General features: G+C 54.8%; 2 protein-coding genes and 2 non-coding genes across 5 annotated transcripts; all 4 read left to right on the top strand.

The window, feature by feature from the left end:
* Positions 1–749: 749 nt before the first annotated feature.
* LOC142050907 (uncharacterized) lies at positions 750–10,864 on the top strand. Its single transcript, XM_075080121.1, has 5 exons — positions 750–851; positions 6,597–6,727; positions 8,190–9,110; positions 9,587–9,694; positions 10,757–10,864. Exons 1-4 carry the CDS (start codon positions 750–752, stop codon positions 9,609–9,611), a joined length of 1,179 nt encoding a protein of 392 aa, XP_074936222.1. The 3' UTR covers positions 9,612–9,694; positions 10,757–10,864.
* LOC142050910 (small nucleolar RNA SNORD45) lies at positions 9,846–9,928 on the top strand. Its single transcript, XR_012658196.1, has one exon. It is a non-coding gene; the product is annotated as a small nucleolar RNA SNORD45 (small nucleolar RNA).
* On the top strand, positions 10,812–22,686 carry LOC142050906 (SUN domain-containing protein 5-like). 2 transcript variants are annotated; one of them, XM_075080120.1, is made up of 12 exons: positions 10,812–10,952; positions 15,744–15,850; positions 16,093–16,177; positions 16,869–16,936; positions 17,520–17,581; positions 17,748–17,788; positions 18,045–18,138; positions 18,721–18,805; positions 19,377–19,489; positions 20,076–20,243; positions 20,604–20,693; positions 21,361–22,686. In XM_075080120.1, the coding sequence occupies exons 4-12, from the start codon at positions 16,876–16,878 to the stop codon at positions 21,490–21,492; spliced, it is 846 nt and encodes a 281-aa protein (XP_074936221.1). In that variant the 5' UTR covers positions 10,812–10,952; positions 15,744–15,850; positions 16,093–16,177; positions 16,869–16,875; the 3' UTR covers positions 21,493–22,686. The 2 variants fall into 2 exon arrangements, with proteins under 2 accessions (XP_074936221.1, XP_074936220.1); XM_075080119.1 differs by lacking the exons at positions 10,812–10,952; positions 15,744–15,850 and having other exon boundaries at positions 15,913–16,177.
* On the top strand, positions 11,894–11,978 carry LOC142050909 (small nucleolar RNA SNORD45). The gene has a single exon (XR_012658195.1). It is a non-coding gene; the product is annotated as a small nucleolar RNA SNORD45 (small nucleolar RNA).
* Positions 22,687–24,661: the final 1,975 nt, after the last annotated feature.

Below are 24,661 nucleotides of genomic sequence, written 5' to 3'. Positions count from 1 at the left end.
ACGCCATGGCAGCCGGGCAGACTGCAGGGTGGGTTGTGGGGCGAGCAATAAGCCTTGGGCCAGCTCTTCAGGGCTCCCAGGGCCAGGCCTTGGGAGCCCTGCTTTCCTGGAAGTGGCTAAGGGGAAGTAGTGTATTAATTCCTTGTTTTGCTTTGCCTGTGAGCACAGCTTTTGCCTTACCTGTTATGCTGTCTTTATCTCAACGCACAAGTTTTCTCACTCTTACTCTTCCAAGCCTCTTCCCCATCCCTCCAGGGCAGAGAGATCAAGCAACGTAGCAGCCTACTGGTGTTAAACTACAACATCCATACGAGGTAACTACAGCCTTTGATCCATGAAGTATCCCTAACCTCAAACACCGAGCTGGTGACCGGCTCAAGATTTGGTAACTATGGTACCCTAAAATCGATGCATGTGTAGCCAAACCCTCATTTAGAGCAGCCTGGGGTGGCCTCATTTCTTGCGATTACCCAGAAATGGCCCCTATAGCAAACCTACCCTCAAATCATAGGAAAATTCTGAATTGCATCAACAGAATCAACCTAAGGCTGGTCCTAACCCATTGTGACGGATGTGCTCGACCCCTTGACCAGACTGGTGGTGTGTGGAATAATCGCTGGAGGTGACTTAGACGCTGAACTTATGTTTTTAGAAAAGGTACAGCGCTGAAGAAGCTTTCAGGGTGAAATGCAGCTGACGTGCGAGGAAGCCGTTCCATGAAAGTTCCCTGGTAACCTTAGATGTCAGCAATGCCAGGAGAACTTGGCGTACTGACTCTGAGAGGAGTTGTCCGGAAGGTGGAGCGGTGTGGGGGCATCGCGGCCGGGCTCTGTGATAAACGGGAACTCCAGGTACCATGGAGCTGGTACGCTGCACATTTGCGACCCTGGGCCAACGGTCCGTCATGCTTTTGACTAAATGCTGTCCTTTTGGTGAACTTTGCTCACTATAATATCATTCTAATACCAAAACACACCTCCATCCCAAAAGTTACCCGCCTCTAAGGTGCGGCCACCCCTCACTGGGCACGCGCTTTGAATTTTTCTAGCCTACATCTTTAAAAGCAAAGCGAGGAAATTTTACGCCAGCCATAATAAAGGGATGTATGACTAGAGTCACTCAAGCTCCACCTGAAAGATAAAGAATAGTATGAAATTTGTGAAGAGAAAGAGGGTGTCAGGGAAGATACCATCGCGTACCACTCTGACTTCTGGGACCAGTCGATGGGCTGAGCTTCTCTTACCCCGCGGTGGGATGCCTTTGGGTAAGATTGGAAACCTCTACAGAGTCACTTTAAATCTCTAACGTATTAGAGTTGCTTTGCTTCATAGTAGAGTTGCTTCATATTTGTTTAGCATACTTGTAGCCCAGCAGTGTACTCATATCCTCAGTATTTATGTGCGTCTTGTAACCAGCAATCTTATCACCGGTGACCCAAAGAACCTGTGTATCTGTCGCTTTAATAAATCGCACTATTCATTGATCTAGCCGTGATGGTTCTCACTGAACGTGAGCAGGCCGGGCATCTGCCAGATTAGTTACTGACAACAAATACTCTGATGAGTGGTTGCTTCTACAACCCTTAGAAAATAAACCGTCTGAGACTAAGACTGGACCTAGCCGCACCTAGACTCCTCTCGGAGGAGGATTTTAGAAAGCAAGGGGGTCCTGTCTGAACCTTGCCACTCCTCAGACTCCTACTATTAATGCAACAGTGGTGGTTTGGTGCAGGCTGCGGAGAAGGTAAAGGCCTGAGCCGTAGCCGGGCCCACGAACTCCTCTAGTTTCAATCTGTTCTCTAAAAACCCACGAAGCAGCAGACTGCCACCGTAGGGCATCAGTGCATATGAGCTTGGAACACCCATCACGTGATTGACACATCAAGAGCAGGTGCCTTGCCTAAGGATCATTTATCATTTATCAGGAAGAAAGCTGTGGGTACAAGGAGTCTCACGCATACCTTGTCCATCGCACGCGATTTGGCTACGAGCCAACCACTTTATCCCATAAATATGACAGCCTAAGTGAGCCACCTTTGAGCTCTCCTGGTTAGGCAGCGTGGATGTGTGGTGGTGATCTCCCCTTGAGCTGGGACACCTCTCAGGGTTGCCGCTCAAGGCAGAGAGACCTTTCACCAAGGGCAGAGATTTGGAAAGCAGCTGATATCACACAAAACCTTGTAGTATGATGACTTTGATTTTGTCCTGGTAACTTTGATTGTGTGTTGAATTGATGCTAATGAAACGTTACGTAAACTTTGCATGTACAATCCCTTAGACTTAAAACGTTGTCCAAGTCTGAGACTAAGGTTGGACCTAGGCCACACCTAAGCTCCATCAGGAGTTTAGCCAGCAAGGGGTTCTGCTCTGAACCTCATGACTCAATGGGAGGGTCTTCCTTGCCCTTTTGCATCCATGGTCTCTCTGTGAATCATTTTAACTCCAGTGTAACTCATGTTTCCTTTATATGTTTCTTCCATGCAGTAATTAATAGAGTGAACTTGCCATCGAACTTTGTGAAGTCGCACTTTCACAATATCTTCTTAAAACCAATTTTGCTAATACCTTTGACGGTGATTCTTTAAGTCATCTAAAAAACTCCATTCACAACGCCCAGAGGTAACTCTCTTTTAATTATAAACTCAGTCTTGTATGTTACTGTAAATGTGGCTCTTGGGTTTTTTACAGCCTTTACTCATACGCAAATCCCAGCTCAAGTCCTATGGCAACCATAAGCACAATCTCCATGCTATTGCTAAATTTCTTTCCTGCAGCAACTCTGTCCCTGACTTCTGACCTTTGGACTATTGAGCTGGGGTTTGCCGGATTGTCTGTGGCATGCACGTGCCCCAGCCTTGCAGGGCTGGTGAAATAGGTACTGGCATCCTCTAGGAACTCTCTTTGCCTTTTGGCCCACATCCTTATTGACAGAGGTGGGGAACAATGGGTAAGGAACTGTATCTGGCAAAGTTTACCACAGTCCTAGAGCTGAAAGGAGAACTGAGGAGTCCTGGCTCCCAGCACCTGCTCCAACTCCCTAAATTCCCCTCCCCTCCCATAGCTCTCCCTTTGTTTCCTTCCCCTTCCCACAGCTCCCTAGACCGAGCTCATCAGAATTGTCATTGATCCATCTCTTTCGTGCCCAGCTTTCTTCACGCAGGGCTCTCAAAGACTAACCAAGTTTGGTTTTATAACCATTTCAATCATTCTCTAACTCCTGAAGTGACATCATGTATTGCCTTTCCAGGTATGGCTGGAGAGTCAATTGCAAGGGCAAAGACCCGACTTCCTGTGTCAAGGGTTGCTAAATCACTCCAGAAGCAGCAGCAGTTTCCTCCGGATCACCAATGGTGAAGAGTGAGGGTGTGTGGAGTGGAGGCTAGGGAAAACAGGTGGCTGTGGGGAATTAAAAGCAGCATATTATTAAGGTAGAAAGGGTGCTGGCTATTGTTAACTCTACGAGGACTTTGCGGTACTGCAATGCAAGTAGAGAACTTAAAGGCTGACGACTTAGGAGAGACAAAGCTTAGCAGAAGGCCATTACAGGTGGAATTTCAGCCATTTAGTTGCATAATCCGCTCTCAAGATTTTGTTTTCCTGACTAAGAGGGCTTACCAACGATGAGGGTTTCTCTCTTTTTTGTCTCTTTCTCTCTTCTCCTTCGTCTCCCCCTTGCTCCCATCCTCGTTTCCTCCCTCCCTTACCTTCTTTCCTTCTTTTGTTCTTTCTTATCTGAGTGTAGAAATTAGGAAAATTAATGAATTAGTTATAAGACCTGCATAACTGCAGTTGCCTTATAACGAGGGCTGAGTCACTGACTGAGGTGGGCAGTACAGCCGGCTGACAGAGAGAGACAGCTATGCTGAAACGTGACCTCGCTCCTTAAATTTATGTGAGCATCTGCTCCCGGCTGCTGTGAGAGAGGGCACCGAAATGTATGGACTTCTGTCCTGAATACGGCTTTTCTTACCATCCTTTGAGGCACCAGACCAAACGCAGTCTACGGAAGATGCAGACAGCATCTCTGTGAGGAAGTAATGGATTGGAAAGCCAGTTAGGAGAGGGAAATGCTTTGCCATTTAGGTCACAAGTCCTTTTTCTAAGCGAAGGCTGAACCCAGGAACAGTACACGAATGGAAGGTGGCAATACCGAAACCGTGTTTGCTTCTGTGCTGGTTCTGGCTGAGAAGGGGTTAATTCTCTTCACTGCGGTGCCTGTGGTGGTTGGGGACCTTTCCAGCTTCTCGCGCTCTGCCGCGTCGGCGGGAGGCTGGGCGGGGCGGGGCCACGCCCGGGGCAGCTGACCCCGACTGGCCAATGGCATGTTCATTCCATACCATGTGACACCATGACCAGTATATTAAGGGCGGGGGGGCAGCTGCGGCTCGGGGAGGCGCGGCGTCGGGTCGGCGGGCAGCGAGCGGCGAGCGGCTGCGTCGCCTGTGGTTTGTTTCGGTGGTTCGTCCCCCCACCCCCCCGGGTTTCGCGCCTCTCGTTGTTTTCCTTTCCATTGCTTTGTTGTTGTTGTTGGTTTTATTTCAATTATTAAACTGTTCTTATCTCAACCCACGAGCGTTACCCTTCTGATTCTCTCCCCCATCCCACCGGTGGGGGAGTGAGCGAGCGACTGCGTGGGGCTGAGTTGCCGGCTAAACCACGACAGCAAGTGTAGAAAGATCTGGTTAAAATATTGTAAAAAATGATCAGCGAACATTCTTGCAATTCTTCTGTTTGGATTTACAAGGGGCCTGCTCAGACTCAAAGGATGATCATATCTCGTGAGGATGTTGGCAAACAGAAGGCTTAATGAAATGTATCAAGCACGCATGGGGCTGCTGTGGCGCCCTGTGCTCTCACGGAAGAGGATTTTTGTGCGCTTCTCAACACAGTTACAAAGACGTGGAGAAAACCATTTTCCTTCCAAATGTTTTTATTCCATACACGATAGAACACTACTTCTGCACTCCCCGGCCATTCTCTTACTTCATCCCTTCTCACTGACAAACTTGGTGTTTTCTAAACATTTCTGAATTCCAAAGAGGTTGGTTGTGCTCTTTCCCCACTCACTCCCTTTCGCTCAAATCTTTGGCTTTTGGTGGGAGAAGAGGCAAACACCTTCCCTGTAAAATTGATGTGATCGAAAAAGGGAACATAAGTCAGACTTTTTTTTTCCTTTTTTTTTTTTTTTTTGTCTGCGAAGGCATTCAGCATGCAACAAGGAATTGGATTTTAGGTGTTTCTGTATTGTTTATGACGATACAGATTTGTCCCACTGTTCTAACACTGGGGTTTGGGTGGATATCAAATAAACAAATCTCAGGGAAATTTAAAAAAGCAATTCTGTCTCCTCAGGACCACCTTGTCACAGCACACGGTGACCTACAGGGCCACCGCTTGCTAAAACAAATATGCTAACGCTGTGGTTGTGTGGCCTTGAGAAACCTGCATCTTTTTAAAAAATTGAAAGCCACTAGATACTGGCTTCTAGACCTTTCAGAAACATTCTCCTAGATTACAACACGGATAGGTGTTCTTTCTCGCCGAAGGTGCCTGGATTACTACTTGCAGATCACCGATATTTTGCACACGCCCATGAGTCAGTACGGACAGAAAGTAGTTTGTGTTCTCACATGGCTCAGCATAACAGGGCTTCTTCTCTGTGGCTTAACCGTCTTAATCACCTGGGTCCAGCAGACAGAAATTTTCATTCGGGGCGTTTATCTCTGCGCCTCAAAGAAACCTGTAGCATTGATGACGCAGATACTTGTCTTCTTGCACCTTAGGGAAGGCTGCTTCTTTACGGATGAATGTAAAGTACAGCTCCTGAGAAATACAGGTACGTGATTTTATTATAGTGAGAGGAAAGAAACGTGATCATTCCGTTCTATACATGTTTCCATTTTAACTGACCCCATGTGAAAGAACCTGTAGGAAGCTGCCTTATTTTCCTCTATAAAGACGCTGTTCTGAACTTGGGTATTACCCCAAAAGCCCAAATACAATCAGGGGCAAGAAACGAGAACCTCACAACACAAGGTTTTTTTGCGGTAAAATTAGCTGAGCAAAATGCTATTTCTGACGGGCACTGCTGCGTTCTGGTAAAAAGCTGTTTATAAGCAGCGAGGTGCAGTTGCTTTTCTTCACTTTGCTCGCCGCATCATTTAAATTTTATCTCAGGTAAGTTGTGCAGTGTCTGTCGTACGTTACAGCTGTACTGCGGTTCTCGCTGTGCTACAGCCCCCGGCAGCTGAACAGCCCTTCCAGCGCAGCAACGCCAAGGCCTGCGCTGCGGTTGCCTGCGCCCGCGTCGGTCTTAAGGATTTAGATACTACCCAGCAGTAACAGAATGTCGGCCCCAAGCGCGTGGCCTCTTTCACGGCCACGCTTCCTAAGCAAGTGACGGTTCAGTGAGGATGATTCAAGTGAAACTGTGTAGCCTTTCCTTAAGAATGACTTAAAGCATCCTGTTTATTTCAAATCCAGTACATTTAAACCCATCAGCGTATACACACTTAACCAGATTTGCGGCAAGAACAGCTGAGAAGGAGGGATTTTTGTGAGATTTTGTTTTTTAACTTGGACAGGCCCTTCTTTCAGTGCTGGCAGGGTGCGCTTTCCCGGACTTCTTGGGGAAGTCGCTCAGCGCTGGTGAGGCTGCGCCTGGAGCGCAGCGTCCAGTGCTGTGATCCCCGTGTCCAGGACACGGACATACTGGAGACGGTCCAAGGGTGGGCCACGGCGATGATGAAGGGTCTGGAGCGTGAGGCTGAGAGAGCGGGGACTGTTCAGCCTGTTGAAGGCTCAGGGGGATCTCATCAACGTGCATGAACAGGAACTCCTGGTATGGAAGCAGAGGGAGCCACGCACTCTGCAGTGGTGCCCACCGACAGGCCAAGAGGCAATGGGCACAAATGAAAACACACGAAATCCCACCCGAACACAAGAAAACATACTTTCTGGTTTGTTTTGGGTTTTTTATTCTTTACTCTGAGGGTGGGTCAAACACTGGCACAGGCTGCCCAGAGAGGTTGTGGAGTCTCCATCCTTGGAGACAGTCAAAACCCAACTGGACATGGGCCTGGGACGTGGGCTCTGGGTGGCCCTGCTTGAGCAGGGGGCATGCACTGGGTGACCTCCAGAAGTCCCTTCCCAACTGAACCCTCTGTGAAATTATGTACAGCTACACACCAAAACGCCCCTGCTTCACTACAGACCCCGTCACCCACCCTCCGAATATAGTGCTGGACGGTACAAATCCTGTCACCAGGTGTGACGTCTACATGGCTCAGAGAGTGCTTCATGGCTGTAAACCGCCGTCTTATTTACCTGCGGGAAGATTAATACTGTGACATGCTGGACAAGTATTTGCTGTATTGAAAAAGACACCAAAGCTCCCCAACATGCCCCCAACCCCTTCCCCAGACCCAAAATCCAGGCCCAGAAAAGAGCATTGTTTTCCATTGCTCGGTGCCAGCCAGCGTTACGCATATTTGTTCATTCAGAGTCTCAGAAAGGCATTCCCGCCCGGCACGGATGGCATCTGCCAGAGCCCAGCGTTGGTAACTAACGTTACCCCGAAAGGCGGGTTCGTCCGCCTGACGTGCAGAACACCAAACTCCACACAGGGCGGAGTCGTTTTATTTGATGAATTTTTGTGCAAAGATGGGTGCTAGGTGGTAACCCACAAAGCTGCACCCCACCCCGAGGAACTGCAAGGCATTTGTACAGTTAAATGTGTCAGTCACAGCTAATATTCACACGCCTCAACTAATAATTGGTTCATTGCTTTCTCGCCTCGATGTAAAGGTACAGCTCGCTTTTAATTCACCACGCGTGCTCAGGGAGTAAGGGGCTTGCTTACTAGAGACAGGGGGCGGTTGCCGGCGTATGGGCCTGATTTTTACTGCTATATCGAGGGTAGCTCCCGTACAGGGCACTTTGCTTTAGTTCTTGTCAGCATCCCAATCAGTTGTTCTCCTTGACTATACACTTTATCGCCCCGTTCTCAGCGGCTTCTGCGCCGGGACGTTTGCTTCCATCAGTGTCTCAGCTCTCCTCAAGGCTAGAGTCGTAGAACAAGGGCTTCCCTGTCTCTCAGTTCCCGACTCCGGCCGCCAAAGTCTGTGTGCCGGGCTCACGGAGTTCACTCTTAGGGCTTACGGAAAATTCCCCAAATTCCGTCTTCTTCAGGATACCGCTAACGGCGCAGTCGAAGCAAGAGCGTTACTTAGGAAGGAAAGGGCTCATTTCCGAGGGCAGCGCCGTCGCCCCCCTTCCCTGGGCTGAGCCCCTCCCCAGAGCCGCGGCGCCCGCTGCGGCGCGCCCGCTTCCGGGCGGGGTCCTTCCGCGCAGCGGGCCGCCGAGTCCCGCCCGCCGGGTCCCGCCCGAGCGCGCCGGCGCGGGTCAGGCGAACGCCACCGGCAGCCCTAGCGGGGCCCTGCCGGGCGCTCCGCCCTTCCGGCGCGGGCGGTGGCCGAGGTCGGTGCTGCGCGCGGCGCGGCGCGGCGCGGCGGGGAGGGGCCCGGCCCGGCCCGGCCCGGCCCGGCCCGGCCCGGCCCGGCCGGAGCGGCGGCGCCGGAGCCCTGGGGCGGCGCGGGGGCTCCGGCTCGGCCGCTCCGCGCCCTGCGCTGCGCTGCGCTGCGGTGGGCCCGGGTCGGGCAGTGCGGCCGAGCCCGCCTGGGTCGGGCCGGGCGCCGGGGGACCCCTGGTCAGTGGCGAGCTGGGGTTCGCCTCGGGCTCATCGGGGGTTTTCCTTCGCTCCGTCGGGAGGGCTCGGGCAGGCCGGGAAGGAGGGCGGGAACGTGCCCGCGGTCCGGGCAGGCGGAGGAAGATCCGTCTCCGAGCAGGCACGTGCTGCTGCGGCGTTGCCCGAAATGCTCCCGGGCTGGAAACCCTCCGAGCTGGCCCTGACCCACCCGGCTGGCATCTGCTCGAGGGCAGGAAGGCTCTGCAGAGGGACCTGGACAGGCTGGATCGACGGGCCGAGGCCAACTGGACGAGGTTTAACAAGGGCAAGTGCCCGGTCCTGCCCTTGGGTCACACCAACCCCAGGCAAGGCTCCAGGCTTGGGGCAGAGCGGCTGGAACGTGCCCGGCGGAGAAGGCCCTTGAGGTGCTGGAGCGTGTCCAGAGAAGGGCAACGGAGCTGGGGAAGGGTCTGGAGAGCAAGCGTGCTGGGGAGCATCTGAGGGAGCTGGGGGGGCTTAGCCTGGAGAAGAGGAGGCTGAGGAAGAGAGACCTTATCGCTCTGTGCAGCTGCCCAAAAGGGGGCTGTAGTGAGGGGGGGTAGCCCTCTTTCCCAGGTTACAAGCAATAGGACGAGAGGAAATGGCCTCAAGTTGTGCCAGGGGAGGTTTCGATTGGATAATAGGAGAAACGTCTTTACCGCAAGAGCGGTCAGGCATTGGAAGAGGCTGCCCAGAGAGGTGGGGGAGTCGCCATCCCTGGGGTATTTAAAAGACCTGTAGATGCGGTGCTTGGGGACGTGGTTTAAGTGGTGGCCTTGGCAGTGCTCGGTTAACGGTTGGACTTGATGATCTTAAAGCTCCTTTTGAACCTGAACTTATGTTTTATTGGTGCTTTTTAAAGGTCATGCCATGAAAGGGCGCACTGAGAAAACCTGATGCCCTGAGCACGTTACTTCTGGAGAAACGCTTGGCCTCTGCAGCTTTGTGTGGGACACTGAAAGGCAGTTGTGTGAGTATGAGCTAACTTCAGCACAGCTGTGCTTTTTTTAGGTGTGACAACCCTTATTCCCATGTTGAGTGTTAGGGTGTGGGTGCGAGCTCCCCAGCTGCTCCTCTCTTGCCCTGCCATCCCCCGTGACGTACAAAGGTTAGTTCCCCATAGTCCGTGATGGGTCTTGGCATGTATTATCTGAGTATAAACCTGAAGACGGTCAGTTTAGCTCTAGAATTACTCTGAGACCCGGGAACAAAGTACTTGTTGCTTCTCTGTCTGCAAGGAGGCTGCAGCTGTATTTCCACGTGTCTCCCTTGAAGGCCACTGTCCTGAATGTGGGCACAGCACTGCCCTGTTGTTCTTTGGGTTGATGAACACGGCAACTAGCAGCATCAGGCGGAGGCAGAGGTTACCAGACGTAGCCCCCAGTAATTGCATTGCAGTTCCAGGAGGCAGAAAGCGTCAATAACTGCTTATGTCTGGAGGGGGGAAAAGCTGGCAGTCGTGTTTAGTGCCCGCAAGGCAGCTGGAGGCACTATTGCTTACGATTGTTGTTGCCGTGCGGAAAAGACGTGGCTTAAAGTGCTGCATCGAGAAAGTAATGCTTACGGGTAGCAGAGGTAAACAATAGAAGAAGGGGAGATAGATATACGCGCGTATGAGAATTGCCTTCCTAGTGCAGCTGCTGGTGGTGGCAGCTTTGGCCCTTGCCGGTAAGTTTCGTTAAATGTTAGAGTTGTTACTTTTGAGACTCGTGGGGATTTGAGCGTTTGTCTGGGCGCTAAGGTAATAGCCGCTGATCTAGAGTGAATTGGTGCCTTACTACTTGCACATGTTTACCTTGGCATTGAGCTTGGTACTTTTAGAGCAGAAAATAGAGGGGAGGAGGGAAGTGTAGTAGCGTAGGCGTGTGTACTGCAGGTCGTGTCCGTGCGTGGTTCGCACATCCCGAGTGGTTGATGGGTTGGGAAGCATGTGATGCCCTGCAGGCTTTGTAAGGGTTAACTAAGGCATTTTCCTTGCTCTGGTTTGATGCTGCGCTTATCTGATGAAGGACTAAAATAATGCCCCGCTTAGGGACGCAGTCTGTTGGAGTCTTTGAGGGCAGGCAGTGTTTCCTGGGGCAGACAGCAGTGGATCTCGTGGGATGGCTGCACCGAATGGAGATGGACGAAGTTCTGGCATTCCTCAAACCCTGACGGCGCGAATGTGGTGGAATAAGTGCCGGCGCAGGTCCTGATCCTCGTCTTCTGTCGACCCTCAGCACGTCCAGGTAAAGGTAACAGGGTAGTTGTTGAGACAGCGCCTTTGAGTCAGTGATTGTGATGATTGCGGGCTTAGGAACCAGGTGCTGTTGGATACCAACGGCAAAAACTATTTTGGTGTGTTACCGAGGAAAAAAAACATAATGCAGCGGGCAAAGGTTTACGGTTCCTCTTCTCAAGAAGTTGTCGAATTTGGGAACGTCGTGCTTTTTCAGTTGCTTGACTGGTGATGTTGTCTGTATTCTTCACGAATTTTGCACAGTCTTCTCTAAATATGTCCTAGCTGCAGGCTTTACTGGAATTTGTAGGTAGTCACGTTTGGAGTTTACGAATGCTTCTTGGTGTATGTTGAGGTGAAAGATGCGTACGGCCAGAGGATGAGTAAAGGTTTGGATTTTATAGGTACTGGTACGGACAGAAATAATATTAGTGAGTATTAAAGTAATTGTGTAATGACGACATGACCTGTACGTTCACGTAATACCTATAGTTTTTGTGTGTAGTGTGTTTACACTTCAGTACTACACAAAAGAAAGGTTGTAGTCGGGTCTTATGTTCCTCACGTCTGCTTTTTTTTTTTTTGCCTCCGTATCACTCACAAATTATACCAGTCTGAGCACTGTATTTATTTGGTGGGTACTTTCCCGCTGAGAAGCAGCACTTAGTCTCAATCTTATTGTTCACCACAGCTATCTCCAGGGTAGCTGAAATTTCTCAGCATCTGTTCTGCCTGTTATATTTCTTCTCGAGTAAACTGTGGTGAAAAACAGTACCCGAAAGGCTCCAGTGCTTCCAGACAAGTGCTTGGTTGCTCGCGTAATGTGTTTCTAGTCCCATCTCAAGTAATGCCTTAACGGTGTTATCTTATTTATTTGTAGCGTCCCATTTTGGGAAGAAAGTGTGTTGGATTTCAAACCCTTGGGCAGGACAGGAGGAGGTGGCCTTCTCGGGTCAGTGATGAGTGTTGGCATGTATTATCTGATGTAAAGGTGATGTCTGTCACCACTTTAGCTCTAGAATTACTCTGAGACCTGGGAAACTCCAGTTTCCTTAGACTGTGACCGTGGCGCTTTTTCAACCTGGAATCAAATGCCTGTCACGTTCTAAGGCAGCGTAAGGAGAAGGGGGCGCAATTTGAGCTTCCTTCCGTTTACGCGCTAGGGAGGTATAGTTGTTAGTTTAATACTTGGATGTTACTAGGAGGTGCTCTCACGTTAACTGATCGCAGCTCTGGGTACTCAAAGCTGAACAGTGTTGGCAAATGCTGATGTAGAGGTTTGGTGGTAAATGTAACCCGCCTGTCTTAATGAGCATGCATATTCTTAATTCACAAACACGGTTTAGTCCCACCTACGCATCCAGAATGTTTGAAGGGTCATGTCACATCTTCCTTTGATCACAGTCAACAGTCACGTGTTCAGACTTGTTTTTTGAGGGGGGAAAAAAAAGGTAGATAATATATTTGTGTGTTGGGCTTGTAGGTTCCATTTTGCATTTTTGTAAGACTTGAATTTTAGCTGGCGACTGTAAGATTCCAGCTGACTGTAGGGACGGAAAGTTAAAGTTGTTAGCGTTTTTCAGGGTTGGCCCGAGAATATTCCTTCATTTCAGCTGTTTCTTCTATTATGCTCTTTATAATAAATTCTCAACTACTGTTTTTACAGGTGACATGAGCTAGGAGAAAAAACATAAAGCCAGCTGGGGCCCAAGACCAGCACTGTTGTGTTCATAAGACATTGTGTCCCAGGAGCGAACTGGCTCACGTCAGTGCTACCTCAGAAATCTTTGTATTCGCTACTCAGACCTCGATTTTTCCTCACTGTGCAGTTTGCGTCTATTCGTAGAATGTCCTGAGCTGGAAGAGACCCACAAGGACCGTCAAGTCCAGCTCCCATCCCTGCACAGGACAAGCCCAAATTCACACCGTGCCTCTGAGGGCGTTGTTCAAGTGCTGCTTGAATATCGCCAGGCTTGGTGCCGTGGCGGCCTCCCTGGGGAGCCTGTTCCGGGGCTCCACCACCCTCTGGGGGAAGAACCAGTTCTTCTCCTTAACTATACACTTTATTGCCCAGTTCTCTGCGGCTTCTGAGGTGGGATGTTTGCTTTGATCAGTCTCTTAGCTCTCCTCAAGGAAATAGTGGTAAAACAAGTGCTTCTCTATCTCTCAGTTCCCGACTCTGGCCATCAAATTCTGTTTTGCCAAGCTCACGTAGTTCGTTCTTGTGGCTCAGCGGAGAATTCCCAAACGACCATTTTCTTCAGGATATCACTACATTGATGTTACGGAGTTTTGTTCCTGATTTCGGTGACACTGCGGCAGCCGGGCAGATGGCAGGCCCGGGTTGCGGGTCGAGCAACAAGCCTTGGGCCAGCTCTTCGGGGCTCCCAGGCTTCGGAGCTCCTCCCTCACTGTCCCGGTAGTGGGGCCGCAGGAGCGGAGGGAACAATTTGGCCTAGCACCTTCCCGGCACCCAGGCTGTTGCCAAGTTTCTGTTGAACGGGTGTCGAGAGCCTGTGTGACTGGCCTGTCGGAAACCCCGTTCCTCAGCCCGTGCGCGTCCCCGTTCTAGATCTCGCTGCTCTCTGTTGGGGGTCCTTCTGTGTCACATTGGTTACTGTCGACGGGGAAGTTTTGAGCGTTTCGCCCCTCGTTATTCTGTTCTGCCCTTGCCAATTTGAGCTCCCTGACCCGTGTTCCCTTCTGACGGACCACCGCCTCTGGGCTTCCCAGAAAGGCTGTCTGGTTCCGCAGCCCTTGGGGTGCTGCCATCGTGGGCTCCACCATCTAATGCTAAGGCTAGGCTCTTCGCTCCCACAGGCGCTGCCTTTTGCAACCCTTTGTTTCTCCGTCCTGCAGTTGCTGTCATGGACATGGCATCCTGGGGTATAGCGCCTTCTCCATCAAGGATGTCCCAGTCAGCCACGTTCTCTGTTGACTCGGAAAGCCCATCTGGAGCATTCCAGGGACAGGAACCGCTCCCACAGGAGCCCCCTTCCAGAGCTGGATGAGGGAATCCCATCCCTACCCAGAGGATCACGCCCAATGCCGCCCTGACCCGTGAGTGTGAGAGCTGCCCAGCCTGCCGCAAGCCCCTCAGGCACCCTTTGCTGCCAGGGCCCTCCTGTCATCAACGGCACTGGCAGCTCTGCTGCCTGGACGGCCCGCTGCGCTGGCGGGTCCATGGGCCCAGGCAAGCCTGGGGCTGCCCAGGGGGAAGTGGGCGCCTTGTGCTCCCCTGCTAAAGCGGCTGGCATGGCTGTGTAGCTGGAGCCCCGCACTGCCCCAGCACGGCTTGGCCCTGCACCGGCGTGGGGCTCCCAGCGGGCAGTGAGGTGGGACTTGGCGGGGCCGTGCTCCATACAGCCTGTGACCCCGTGCTGCCAGGCTGGGAGCCTGGTACGGGCCGTGCTGCCCAGAGCCCTCAGTGCAGCCTGTGCCCCTCTGCTCCTGGGCCCTCCAGGCCACTGCAAGACAAGGAAGGAGGACGCTCACACTGCCATTTCAAATGAGGGAAGCGGAGGCAGAACCAGCAGGGGCAAGTAAACAAACAGTCCTTGCTAACCAGATGTACCGCTGGGCGCCTGACAGCACATTCCGGTCTACTGGCCCTTTTTCTTCTTGGCCCGCGAAAGGGTTCCGAGAGGAGAACCGCTGCTGGAAGCGGCTGTCTCGTGGGGCAAGAGCAAAGCCCCCTTTCCAGCACCCTTTCTGGTTTCCCGGGGGTGCCCAGGAGAGATGGAACCCTGCCCGGCAGGCCAGGCCAGGCAGCCGCCTGGCACGGGAGCGTGGCAGGGTTCAGCGCGCCCACAGGCACGGGCTCCCAGCGCCTGGGACGGCAGCAGCCGCTCTGCCCCTCCCGGCTCAGCCCTGGGGAGCCCCAGTGTGACGTCAGAGCCACCACTGTGAGCTCAGAGCTGGCCACCCGCACAGCCCTGTGGCGCGTGGGGCAGGAGCCCACAGATGTGTGTGGCTGTTGCCCGGGCAGGTGCGCTCCTGCTGAGAGGCGGCAGGCACGTGGCTGCTACTGGAGCTGGTTTTGCCTGGGCAGGCCACGCTTGCTGGGGCTGAGGGGGAAGAGCTGAGCGGGGAGCCTGCCTTGGCCCAGAGATGGCGAGGAGAAAGGCCCCCCAGGGAAGACACCAAGGGGCCTCCAAAGGCTCCGTTGGGATTAATGCCAGACAAGAGCTGGCAGGGGAGGCAGCGGGGCCGAGCTGCTGCCAGGCCAGCGGGTACGAAGTGGGCTGCTCCTGCCTGGGGCGTCAGGTTCGGGCGGAGTAGCAGGGCCGTGGCCCAATGTAGTCAGTGGCGTCAGAAGCCAGTGTGCAGCAGGGGCCTTTGGGGAGGGGGTAGCCTTGTGCTGCAGGGGTCAGAGCCCACCCTGATTTGCAGGGAGATTTTGCTGCACATCAGGCCAGCCCCTGGGACCTGACACTGCCCCCCCCTTGGGATGCTGAGGCGGGGTCCTGCCTGGCTGTGGTGGGGCAGCTGTGCGGGGAGGAGAGGGGTCGGGAGAACGCCAGTGACCAGGGAGGAGGGGTGTGGCCCATGGTGGGGGACGGCCCACGGTGGGGGACAGCAGCCTGTGCCCTCTCCCCAGACGGCCACCGAGAGCTGTCTGCGAAGGGGCAGTTGGTGCCAGGGAGCAGGGAGTGACGGGCTCAGAATAGGGCTGTCCTGCCGGGTGGGCTGGGGCAGCCCGTCCTCTGACAAGGGCCTCTGCTCAGGCTGCTCCTGCCCGCCTCGGCTCCCGTGGCGTGGCGATGGTGGGCAACCAGCATTTGTCTTTTTCCTCCCACAGGAACCCGTGCGTGGAGGTGGAGCTGGTGACGGTCCCTTCCACCTCGGCTCCCTGCTCTGCCACGCAAGGGCCTGCCAAGTGGCGCAACAAGGCCACAGGAATTGCAAGTAAGCTCAGCACTGCTGCTTGCTGTGAAGTCCCCTGGGGTGAACTTGGAGAGCTGCGCTGTGCCAGAGCTCTGGCCAAATGTCACGAGAGGCAGGAGAAGTGCAGGCTGCCCCAGGGAGGGAGGGAGTGCGTAGGACTGGGTGCCCGCCTTCCCGCAGGGAGCTCAAACACGTGTGGCTGGGCATCCTAGAGAAGAGACCTCAAGAGACAGGCCTAACTTTTCTCTGGCTTTTTTGCCCAGGGGCGGTCCTCAGCCTGGCTTGGCATCCGGCAGGTGCCCTTGTCTCCCTGTGGAGACATCTGCTGAGCACATGCGTCTTTGCCAGGTACGTACTACCTGTTTCTGCTGTGGTGGGGGGCGGGGGGAGAAGGGGGATGTCCCTTCCCCCAAGCAAGGGGGAGAGCAGAGGGTGTTCCCCACCCAGCAGCGCGGGGCTCCCGCTCGTGCGCCAAAGTTTGTGCGGTGCCTGTTCTCGGGGAGAGCCAAGAGCAAAGCCCCTTGGCAGCCCCACTCCCAGGCGTTTGCCGGAGCCCCAGAACCCTCCCGGAGATGTAGTAGGACAAACCGCCGTGTAGCCAGAAGCTCAGGAGCACAGCCAAGCCTCCGCAGGGCAAGGGTCTTCCCCAGCTCTGGCAAGAGACCACACAGGTCTGGAAGGAAAGCCAGACGAGGCCCCTGCGCTTCCCAGCTGTGCGGAGAAACACCCCTAAGAGCAATCTGTGTGACTGCAAGTGAGAACAGGCCTGCTCTCTCAGCCAAGAGAGAGCAAGGTCCACACCAGAAGAACTACTGAAAAGCAGTCCTCATTTGCTCAACCCCTCTACTTCCCTGCATGATTTTCATTCCCTTTCGGAAGGTGCTCCTGGAGCCCTTCGTTTGGGGAAGATCTGCCTGCAGCGTTGAATGGTGTGGAAAGGCGTGCAAAGCAATGGCTTTAGGGCCTGAGGAGGGAAATCCACGGGTGAGGGGGTTTGCCCAAGACTTGCAGTACTGACACCCAAAGGACTCTCTTCTAGGCAAAAGATGGGCCCGCAGAGCAAGAGGTTCCTGAAAGTCTTCTTCCTGTGGCTCCCAGTGGCTCTGGGTGAGTTTTCATGAGCAAACACAGCCTGGCTGTGCTGGATGCCAGCTTTCCTTTTGGGCCAGTATGTGTGAAACGCCCGTGGTGCGGGTGCGTCCTGAGGAGGTCCTTGACTGGCACTGGCGTTTGGACTACCGGTAAGACTGGTAGCCTCCCAGCCGTGCTGCTGCTCTGGCCACTGGGCCAAATGGCTTGCTTAGTCTGCAAGTCTGCGAGAGAAGGGCGTAGCTCTTTCCAAGCCTGAGCTGGGGATTCCCAGACGGGAGGGGCCGTGCAGGGGGACCCATGGAGAGGTACCTCTCCTAGCCCATGCAGCCCAGCCTCGGTGCTCACCGAAGCAGTGAGGGGAAATGGGGAGTAGCTCTGGGGCACCGAGCACACCTGAAGGCCACGGCTACGCAGTCCCCTCAAGCCTGGGCTGATGGCTCCCGGTCAGAGGCGCGTCCTCTCTCTGCACCCCACGTTCCCCACCTCCTCAGCTCACCTGCTGCCCAGCCCCAGGGCACCAGGCAGGCGACAACGCAGCTGCAGGGGGATGGCTAGCAACTCCGCTAAAATAACCGTCTCTCGGTGATGTGAATTGCAGCTGGTGCTTACTGCGCGACCTCGCTGCCGGTGTGGACAACGCAGGCAAAGGGACTGATAGAGGTCAGTGACTCGTTGCTGGCAGTGGCTGGAGGAATCACAGGCTGTGCTGCTGCCACGCAGGCTGACCCAAAGAAGCGGCAGCTTGTGCCTTCCTAGGGAAGCCTCTCCTGGGAAGCCGTGGCAACTCTGGTAGCAGATGCTCTAACAGAGCATTTTTCCCTCCCAGGAGCTGACACGTGTGTCGTCGGCAAACCTGAAGATGCTGTGGTAAGAGAGGTTTCCTGAGCTGGAACTGGTTCTGTGCAGAAGCGTCAGCCGACCTCGTGCTACCTGCACTCACTTTCCTAACAGCCAGGGCTCCCGTACTTCCCTCCTGCCTTTGCCTTTTGCTCAGCCTGGTGCGGAAGGGAAGCACTGGCAAAGCAGGGAAAGCACACGTGTCTCTCTCTCCTCTTGCTGAGCTCAGACGCTCCCCAGAGGCGATGGGCCGCTCTCTGACCAGATCGGCTTTCCTGTCGTGCAGGAACTTGCCCGTTTTGGCGGCGGAGGAAACCCAAAAGACACGCTTTCTGCTGGAGGAGGTGGCTCGGCTGAGGGCACAGATCCGCAGTTTGAAGGTGATCCTGCATTTTGGGGAGGGAGGCTTGGCTGGGCAGAACCCCTGAGAACATTTTCTTCAGGGTTCTTGGTGGGGTCAGACTGCTGACTGCAGGAACCCAGCCTTTGCCCCAGCAGCTTGCTGGGTGAGCTTCTGCACTGCACAGGCCCCTCTCCAGCCCCAGCAAAATGAGGCGCTTCAGGCAGCAGAGGACTCCTGAGAGCCTTTCCTAGGTGTGCCGGTGCCTCTGGCTCCTCTGAGCAGGCTCCTGAGGCGGTGGTGGGACCCAGGCACACGTACAGTGCCAGCCATGGCTTACAGGGCCTGAGCCTCTCCCCCTCCTGACTTGGAGAGCACAGAGGGTGTGGACGGTGGTGTGGGGACCCACATCAGCACACCTTGGGGTCATGGCCATGGCCATGGCCACAGATAATCTTCCTAGTCCTCACGGCTCACGCCAGCAGCAGAGAGTCTTGCAGCTCTGTGGACAAGGCTTGCCTTGCCTTCCTGACACTGACCCTTTGCCTCTGCGGGCACTAGGAGCCACGCTGCACTGCCTGCTGATGTGGTCCTTTTCTGTGTTGATTTCTGGCGTTCCCAGGAAGCTCAGGAAGTGAACCAGGCAGCGTCCAAGAAGGCTTTGGGTGCCTACGTCGAGATGTCTGACTGGGCCCTGGAAAGCTCTGGTATGGACACAAGCAGCCCAGTCCTTGCCCTGCGCTTGCCTGTAGCACTCCCCAAAGGAGCCCGTGCTCCAGGCGCTGCTCTCCAAAATGGGGCAGCTTAAATCCTTCACGGGGTCCAAGAGCAAGGCTGTGGCAGAGTGGGTCGCTCAGACTCCCTCCCAGTCAAGCCCTTGGTCTCCGCACAGGTGCCCCTGGCGCTGCCCCCGCACATCTTCCTGTGCTGATGGAGGGGCTCTGCTCCTCTCCGCTGCATTTGCAAAGGGAATGGCTGGGCCGTCCTTTGCTGCTCATGCTCCAAGCCCTCAGCTTTGGTCTGCTGTCATGCTCGTGGGCGCCTGCAGGCTCCCAGAGCCCTCAGACCTTCTCCTCGTGGTGCTGTGAGAGAAGCACTCACCAGGGATGGGGCTGCCGTCATTGCTCTGTGCAGCTGGGCACCCCCCCGCCCCCAGCGTGGTGATGAGGACAGGACTGACAGACGTGGAGCTGGACGGCGGCGTCACAAATACTGCCTGAGCACCAGCTCCCTCCTAGTCTGTGCCTCTAGCAGTCATCTGCTCTCCCTTCCTTACAGGTGCCACCATTGACAGGCAGAGAACTTCCGAGACCTACGACTGCCAAGAGAATTGGGGCTGCAGGGTTTTATGGTTCTTCCGCGCTGCCAAGCCTCCTGAGACTATTTTGCAGGTATCGTAGCAGAAATCTTCAGGGAAGGTGTCCTTCCTTCCTGAGAAGTTGGGGACTGACCTCAGGGGCTCTCCCCTCAGGCCAGTGGTACTGGTCAAGCCCACCGTGCTGCTCAGGTTCCGGACACCAAAGCTCTCACACAGGGCTGGGCTTGCTAGAGATCCGTGGTTCCCCTGGCGAGGTGAACAGAGGTGAACTGCTGCATCTTGCCCACAGTCCTCTGCCACAACTGGGTGAAAGCCTTCCTCCCTGGCGACCCTGGTTCCACACTCACCCCTAACTGTGCCTTTTTGTGGGCGGAAGGTGGCGGGTGCCCTGCAGAGCCGCTGGGCAGGGACGTGTTTCTGCGCGGGCCTGACTACAATGCTTTCGTAACCACTCTTCTCCTCTGCTCCCTAATACTGAGACCCCCTTTGTCAGGCAGGGCAGGGGGCCTCCTACTTCTGTCCAGTTCCTCACAGGCGCCTCATTTTCAAGCTGAAATAGGCCCCACAGACATGCTGGCGCCTATGCTTCGAGCTACATGGGCAGTGGTGTTGGCCCCAGTGCTCTCTCACACTTCATTGCTGTCGCGTTCTGGTTGCAGGCGGATGTTTCCCCAGGAAACTGCTGGCCTTTCCAAGGGCATCAGGGCCAGGTGGTCATCAGGTTGCCAGCACGAGTCCATCTGACTGCCGTCACTGTGCAGCACATCTCCAAAGACGTGTCTCCATCTGGGACCGTCATCAGCGCCCCCAGAGACGTCGTTGTCTTTGTAAGTCTCTGCTGGGCGCTTCTGGCGGGCATCTGACCCTGGGGCAAAGCCAGGACAGGGCCCTGCTTGCTTTTGTGCATCTTCTGGGGTTTGTGTCCTGATCTCTTGCGAGCACTGCAGTGCCCTCGCGGGACGCTTCAGGGGCTCGAGAGGTTTCATCCCTCTTAAGGTTTGTTCTGGCCAAGCACCTCTGGGTTCTTGACCAAATCTCAAAGCGGAGACTGAGCTCCACCATACCCGGTGCTAGGCTGCTGCTCGAGCCCCAGGAGAGGGTGGGTGGATAACAGGGCTGAGCCAGCGTGTACCTTGCCTCTCTGTCGGGATGAGTCTGAGCGGCTCTCCTTGTGCTTTGCCCCTGAGGGAGTGGATGCGGACGGAGAAGAGGAAACTCTCCTTGGGACGTTCACGTACAACGTGGCAAAAGAGGCTATTCAGACCTTCCCTCTGAAGGTATGCTCCACGCACGGGGACGAGATGCCAGGGAGCACAGCAGGTTTGCCTGCAAGTCCATGGAGGAAGGGCACGCATGCTTTCTTTTCTCCCTGGGCAGAGGGGCCCGGGCCGCCGTCATGAGAGAGAGACCTGCGGGCTTGGGAGGGCTGAGTAGCACGCGGTGGTGGTAGCAAGAGGGTAGCAAGGGCAGGGTCAGGCCCGTAGGAGCACGAGTCCCGAGAGATCCCTGGCTGCGCCCGGTGCCTTCAGCAGAGGCAGCTGCACGTGCGCCCACTCCACGCAAGCAGCGTCTTTGTGCCGTGGAGAAACAGGGCGGCCTGGTGGCGAGAGGCGTCGGGCAGCACCGTCGCTTCATGCTGCGGCCTGCTGGCAGGCTGGACAGTGTCCTCTCCTCCCACCATAGCTCGCCCCTTCTCCCGCGGCGCTCTCACGCCTGCCAGGGGGAGAGCAGGCACAGCAGGCAGCGGGAGCTCGGCGGGGTTGCACACCAGGTGCCCCACGCGCAGGAGCGCCTCCCTGGCCTCCCTGTCAGCACAGAGCAAGCAGCAGCGGGAAGGGGCAGAGGGAAGGGAGACCGAGCCCCAGCCGGGCCGGCATGCAAAGACGGGGTGATTGCACTGCCGCTCTTAACACCCCCGTTTCCTTTTCCCACTCTTCTTCACAGAACGCGCCGCTTCCCAGAGCCTTTCCGTCTATCAAACTTCTTGTGAAGAGCAACTGGGGAAACCCAGCGTACACCTGCATTTATCGAGTGCAGGTTCATGGGAAGATGGCGCAACCGGAAAGCCCCAGGTGAAACCAGAGAGAAAAAAAAAGTCAAACATGAGAAAGAAGAAGAAGGGGAGGAAGAACAAATAAATCTAAAAGATGTGGCAATTGAGATGGCTGTAGAACTGTAGAAGATTTGTCTCCAAAGTGGGGTGCTCAAGACGTTCCACGCTGTGGGAGGGGAATTCGGGAGCGTGTGGAAAATGTTACAACTTCTATGCCATTTTTTTCTTAAAAACGAGGAAGATAGGAAGCATTCCCAAGACTGAATCTAGAGAGGGGAGGCCCAGCCTGTCAGCGCTCCTCCCGCCGCCCCTGGAGGCTCCGCAAGTGGCCCCAGCCCAGGGCAGGCCGAAGGGCCCGGCTTCAGTTCACAAGAGGGCGACTGGCCCCGCTCTGCAGGAGCTCCCCCAGGCGCCCGCCCACCCTCTTCCCGGCTTCTCAGCCAATGGCGCCCGCCAGGCGGGGACAGGCAGGGCCCCCCGCCAACCACCGCAGCGCCCCTTCTCTGGCCCCGCCCCGCTGCGGCCGCGTGCCGACGGACGAGCACGTTGCTACGGGCGCGCCCGGAGCGCCAGCCAGGGCCCCGGGTTCGAGTCCCGCCGCTGGGTTCGAGGCCCGGCGAGAGGTCAAGCAATGAGGCGCTTGCTGGCGTGAATGCCTCACGTACCAGCCAAAGGGCTGCCCGCGCAGGAGGGGAAAGGTTGTTTAATTGGAAATTGTAGTTATAATTTGGTTTTAAGTACCGGTGCTTGTAATAGTTGTTTTGGTCAGTTATTAAGAGAAGAAGAACTTTGCCAAGGATGTTTTCTTGTTGGGGGGGTCCGAGTCCCCTGCCTGGTTTGGAAAGGGCTTCGAGTCCCCGAAGTTGACCAAGCGGGTTAGAGTCCCACTGAATGGGGTTTGAGTCCCCAGTTTGGCTACTTGTCTTGACTGGTCTCTGAATTTTGGCGTGGTTATCAGAATATGGATTTATTTTTGCATGTTCGGATCAGATAGTTGTTTTGGAAGTCACATTTAATATGGGTGGGGAATCGTCTAAAGGCAACGTCTTAAAGAAGTCACCTCTAGGGCGTTGACTGAAGCATTGGAAGGGGGGTGGGGGTGGGTTCGATCCCCTCACAAGGAAGCAGTTAACTGAATATTGTAATCATTGGTCGCCGATCTATACTTTGAAATATAATACTATAATACTACTATATTAAAATAATATGTATTATAACGTCACCGTTTGTAATGAGACAATGACGGTTTGGTGATTAAAAGATCAGATTCAATCTAAAAGTGAGGGTTTGGGTCCTAAAAATGAGGCTTTGAGCTTTAAAGAACGGATTTAGGCCCTGAACGTGAGGGTTTGCAACATATAAATGAGGGTTAGACAGTAAAAAAGACAGGTTTGAACCCTAACAGTGAGGGTTTGGGACCTCTAAAGGAGGCTTTGTGCCTTAACAGAGGAGTTTGGACCCTGAAAGTGAAGGTTTGGAACATGAAAATGAGGCTTTGAGAGTTAAAAGAGGATTTTGGATGCTGAAAGTGAGGGTGTCGTGGTTTAGCCGGGAACTCAGCCCCACGCAGTCGCTCGCTCACTCTGCCACCGGTAGATGGGGGAGAGAATCAGAAGGGTGACGCTCGTGGGTTGGGATAAGAACAGTTTAGTAATTTAAAATTAAAAAATCAGCAACAACAAAAATGCAATGGAAAGGAAAACAACGAGAGGCGCGAAACCCGGGGGGGGGGAGGGGTGTCACATGGTATGGAATGAACATGCCATTGGCCAGTCGGGGTCAGCTGCCCCGGGCGTGGCCCCGCCCCGCCCAGCCTCCCGCCACGCGGCAGAGCGCGGGGAGCTGGAAAGGTCCCCGACCACCACAGGCACCGCAGTGAAGAGAATTAACCCCTTCTCAGCCAGAACCATCCCAGGCCTCCAGGTCCTTTTCAGCAAAGTTGCTTCTGCGGCACAGTCACCCCCAGCCTGTCCTGTGCCATGGGTCTTCAGGCTCAGCTGGCGCCCGTGTCTCCGTGGTGGGCCTGGCTCCTCCTCGCCTCTTTCCAGGGGCTGCGCTTCCCATGTACCCGCAGCTTTGCAGGAGCAAAAGGAGCCTTCCTCCTGTGCCAGAAGTCACCAATTTCCATCCCCTCCCTCCGGGGCTGGGGGGCTTGTCGTGGGTCCAGTGCTCCTCTGGGAGTGGTCTCCAGCTGCACCTGCTGTCCTGTGCCACAGGGGAAGGGGTCTCCCCTCCACAGGGTCTCTGCAGAGACCCTCCTGTCACTGTCCCATTTGTCCTCCTTGGTGGTGCGTGTAGGGGCATGTGGAAGGAGAGAGTGCCTGTTCCTTTAAGGGCATCTGCCCAGATGCAGAAGCAGGTAATAGGAAAAGTAAGAAGTCATCAGGAAGAAGGTGCGGAGCCACTGCCCTGAGCACAAGTGGTAAGGGAGGCAGTAAGGAGGCCACACCTCAGCAGTGGCACTGACTGATGGGCTGTCAAGGGGCTGCAGGCAAAGCCAGACTTGGCAACGGGTCAGGTTTAGTCAGGATGCAAACTGGAGGGTCTGGGATGTAGGAGGGGGTGGGTGGGACTGTGCAAACTGGTGGAGGAGTGGCGGGGGAAGGGAGCCCTTGGCCTGGCCTGGCAAAGGCCTTGGGTCCTTTGCAAGCACAAGCTCCAGGAGATACCGACAGTCACCTCGTGGCCATTGTGTTAACCACTCCTGGCGATCCCATTAACCTTCATAAGAATAAGGAAATAAACCCTAATAATAATACGAGTAATAGCAATAATAATAATAGTAGTGTAACAGATCCTCTCTTAACGCTCGCTCTGTGTAACTCACTCTCTTGGGGGCTGTGGGGAGGGGAGTGCGTGCGTTTGTTTTGCAAGGATTAAGTGTCAGCTGCTGCCAAGAGCAGTGTGCGTGGATTTGGGGCCCGCAACAGGAATGAGAGCAGGGGTGTGGGCACCGTGGGCTCTGTGGTGTCAGGTCCTGGAGCCAGTGGGGGTCCCAGTGCTGCTACTGGACCCAGGGGGGGCCCGGGCCTCTAGCCAGTGGGGCGGGAACGGTGTGTGTCCTCAAAACCAGCTACAGGGGGGACCAGTGTGTGGGAGTTTTTCCTGTGCCCCTTGAGGCAAATTCAACGGACCTTTGTGCTTAAACACAGGAATGCGTTGGGGCAGAGTCCTACTGCCACAAGCCCTTCT

The sequence above is a fragment of the Phalacrocorax aristotelis genome, unplaced genomic scaffold, assembly GCF_949628215.1.
Source record: "Phalacrocorax aristotelis unplaced genomic scaffold, bGulAri2.1 scaffold_255, whole genome shotgun sequence".
NCBI lineage: Eukaryota > Metazoa > Chordata > Aves > Suliformes > Phalacrocoracidae > Phalacrocorax > Phalacrocorax aristotelis.
Note: the sequence above shows the minus strand (reverse complement) of the source record. Positions and strands in the feature narration are given on the sequence as shown.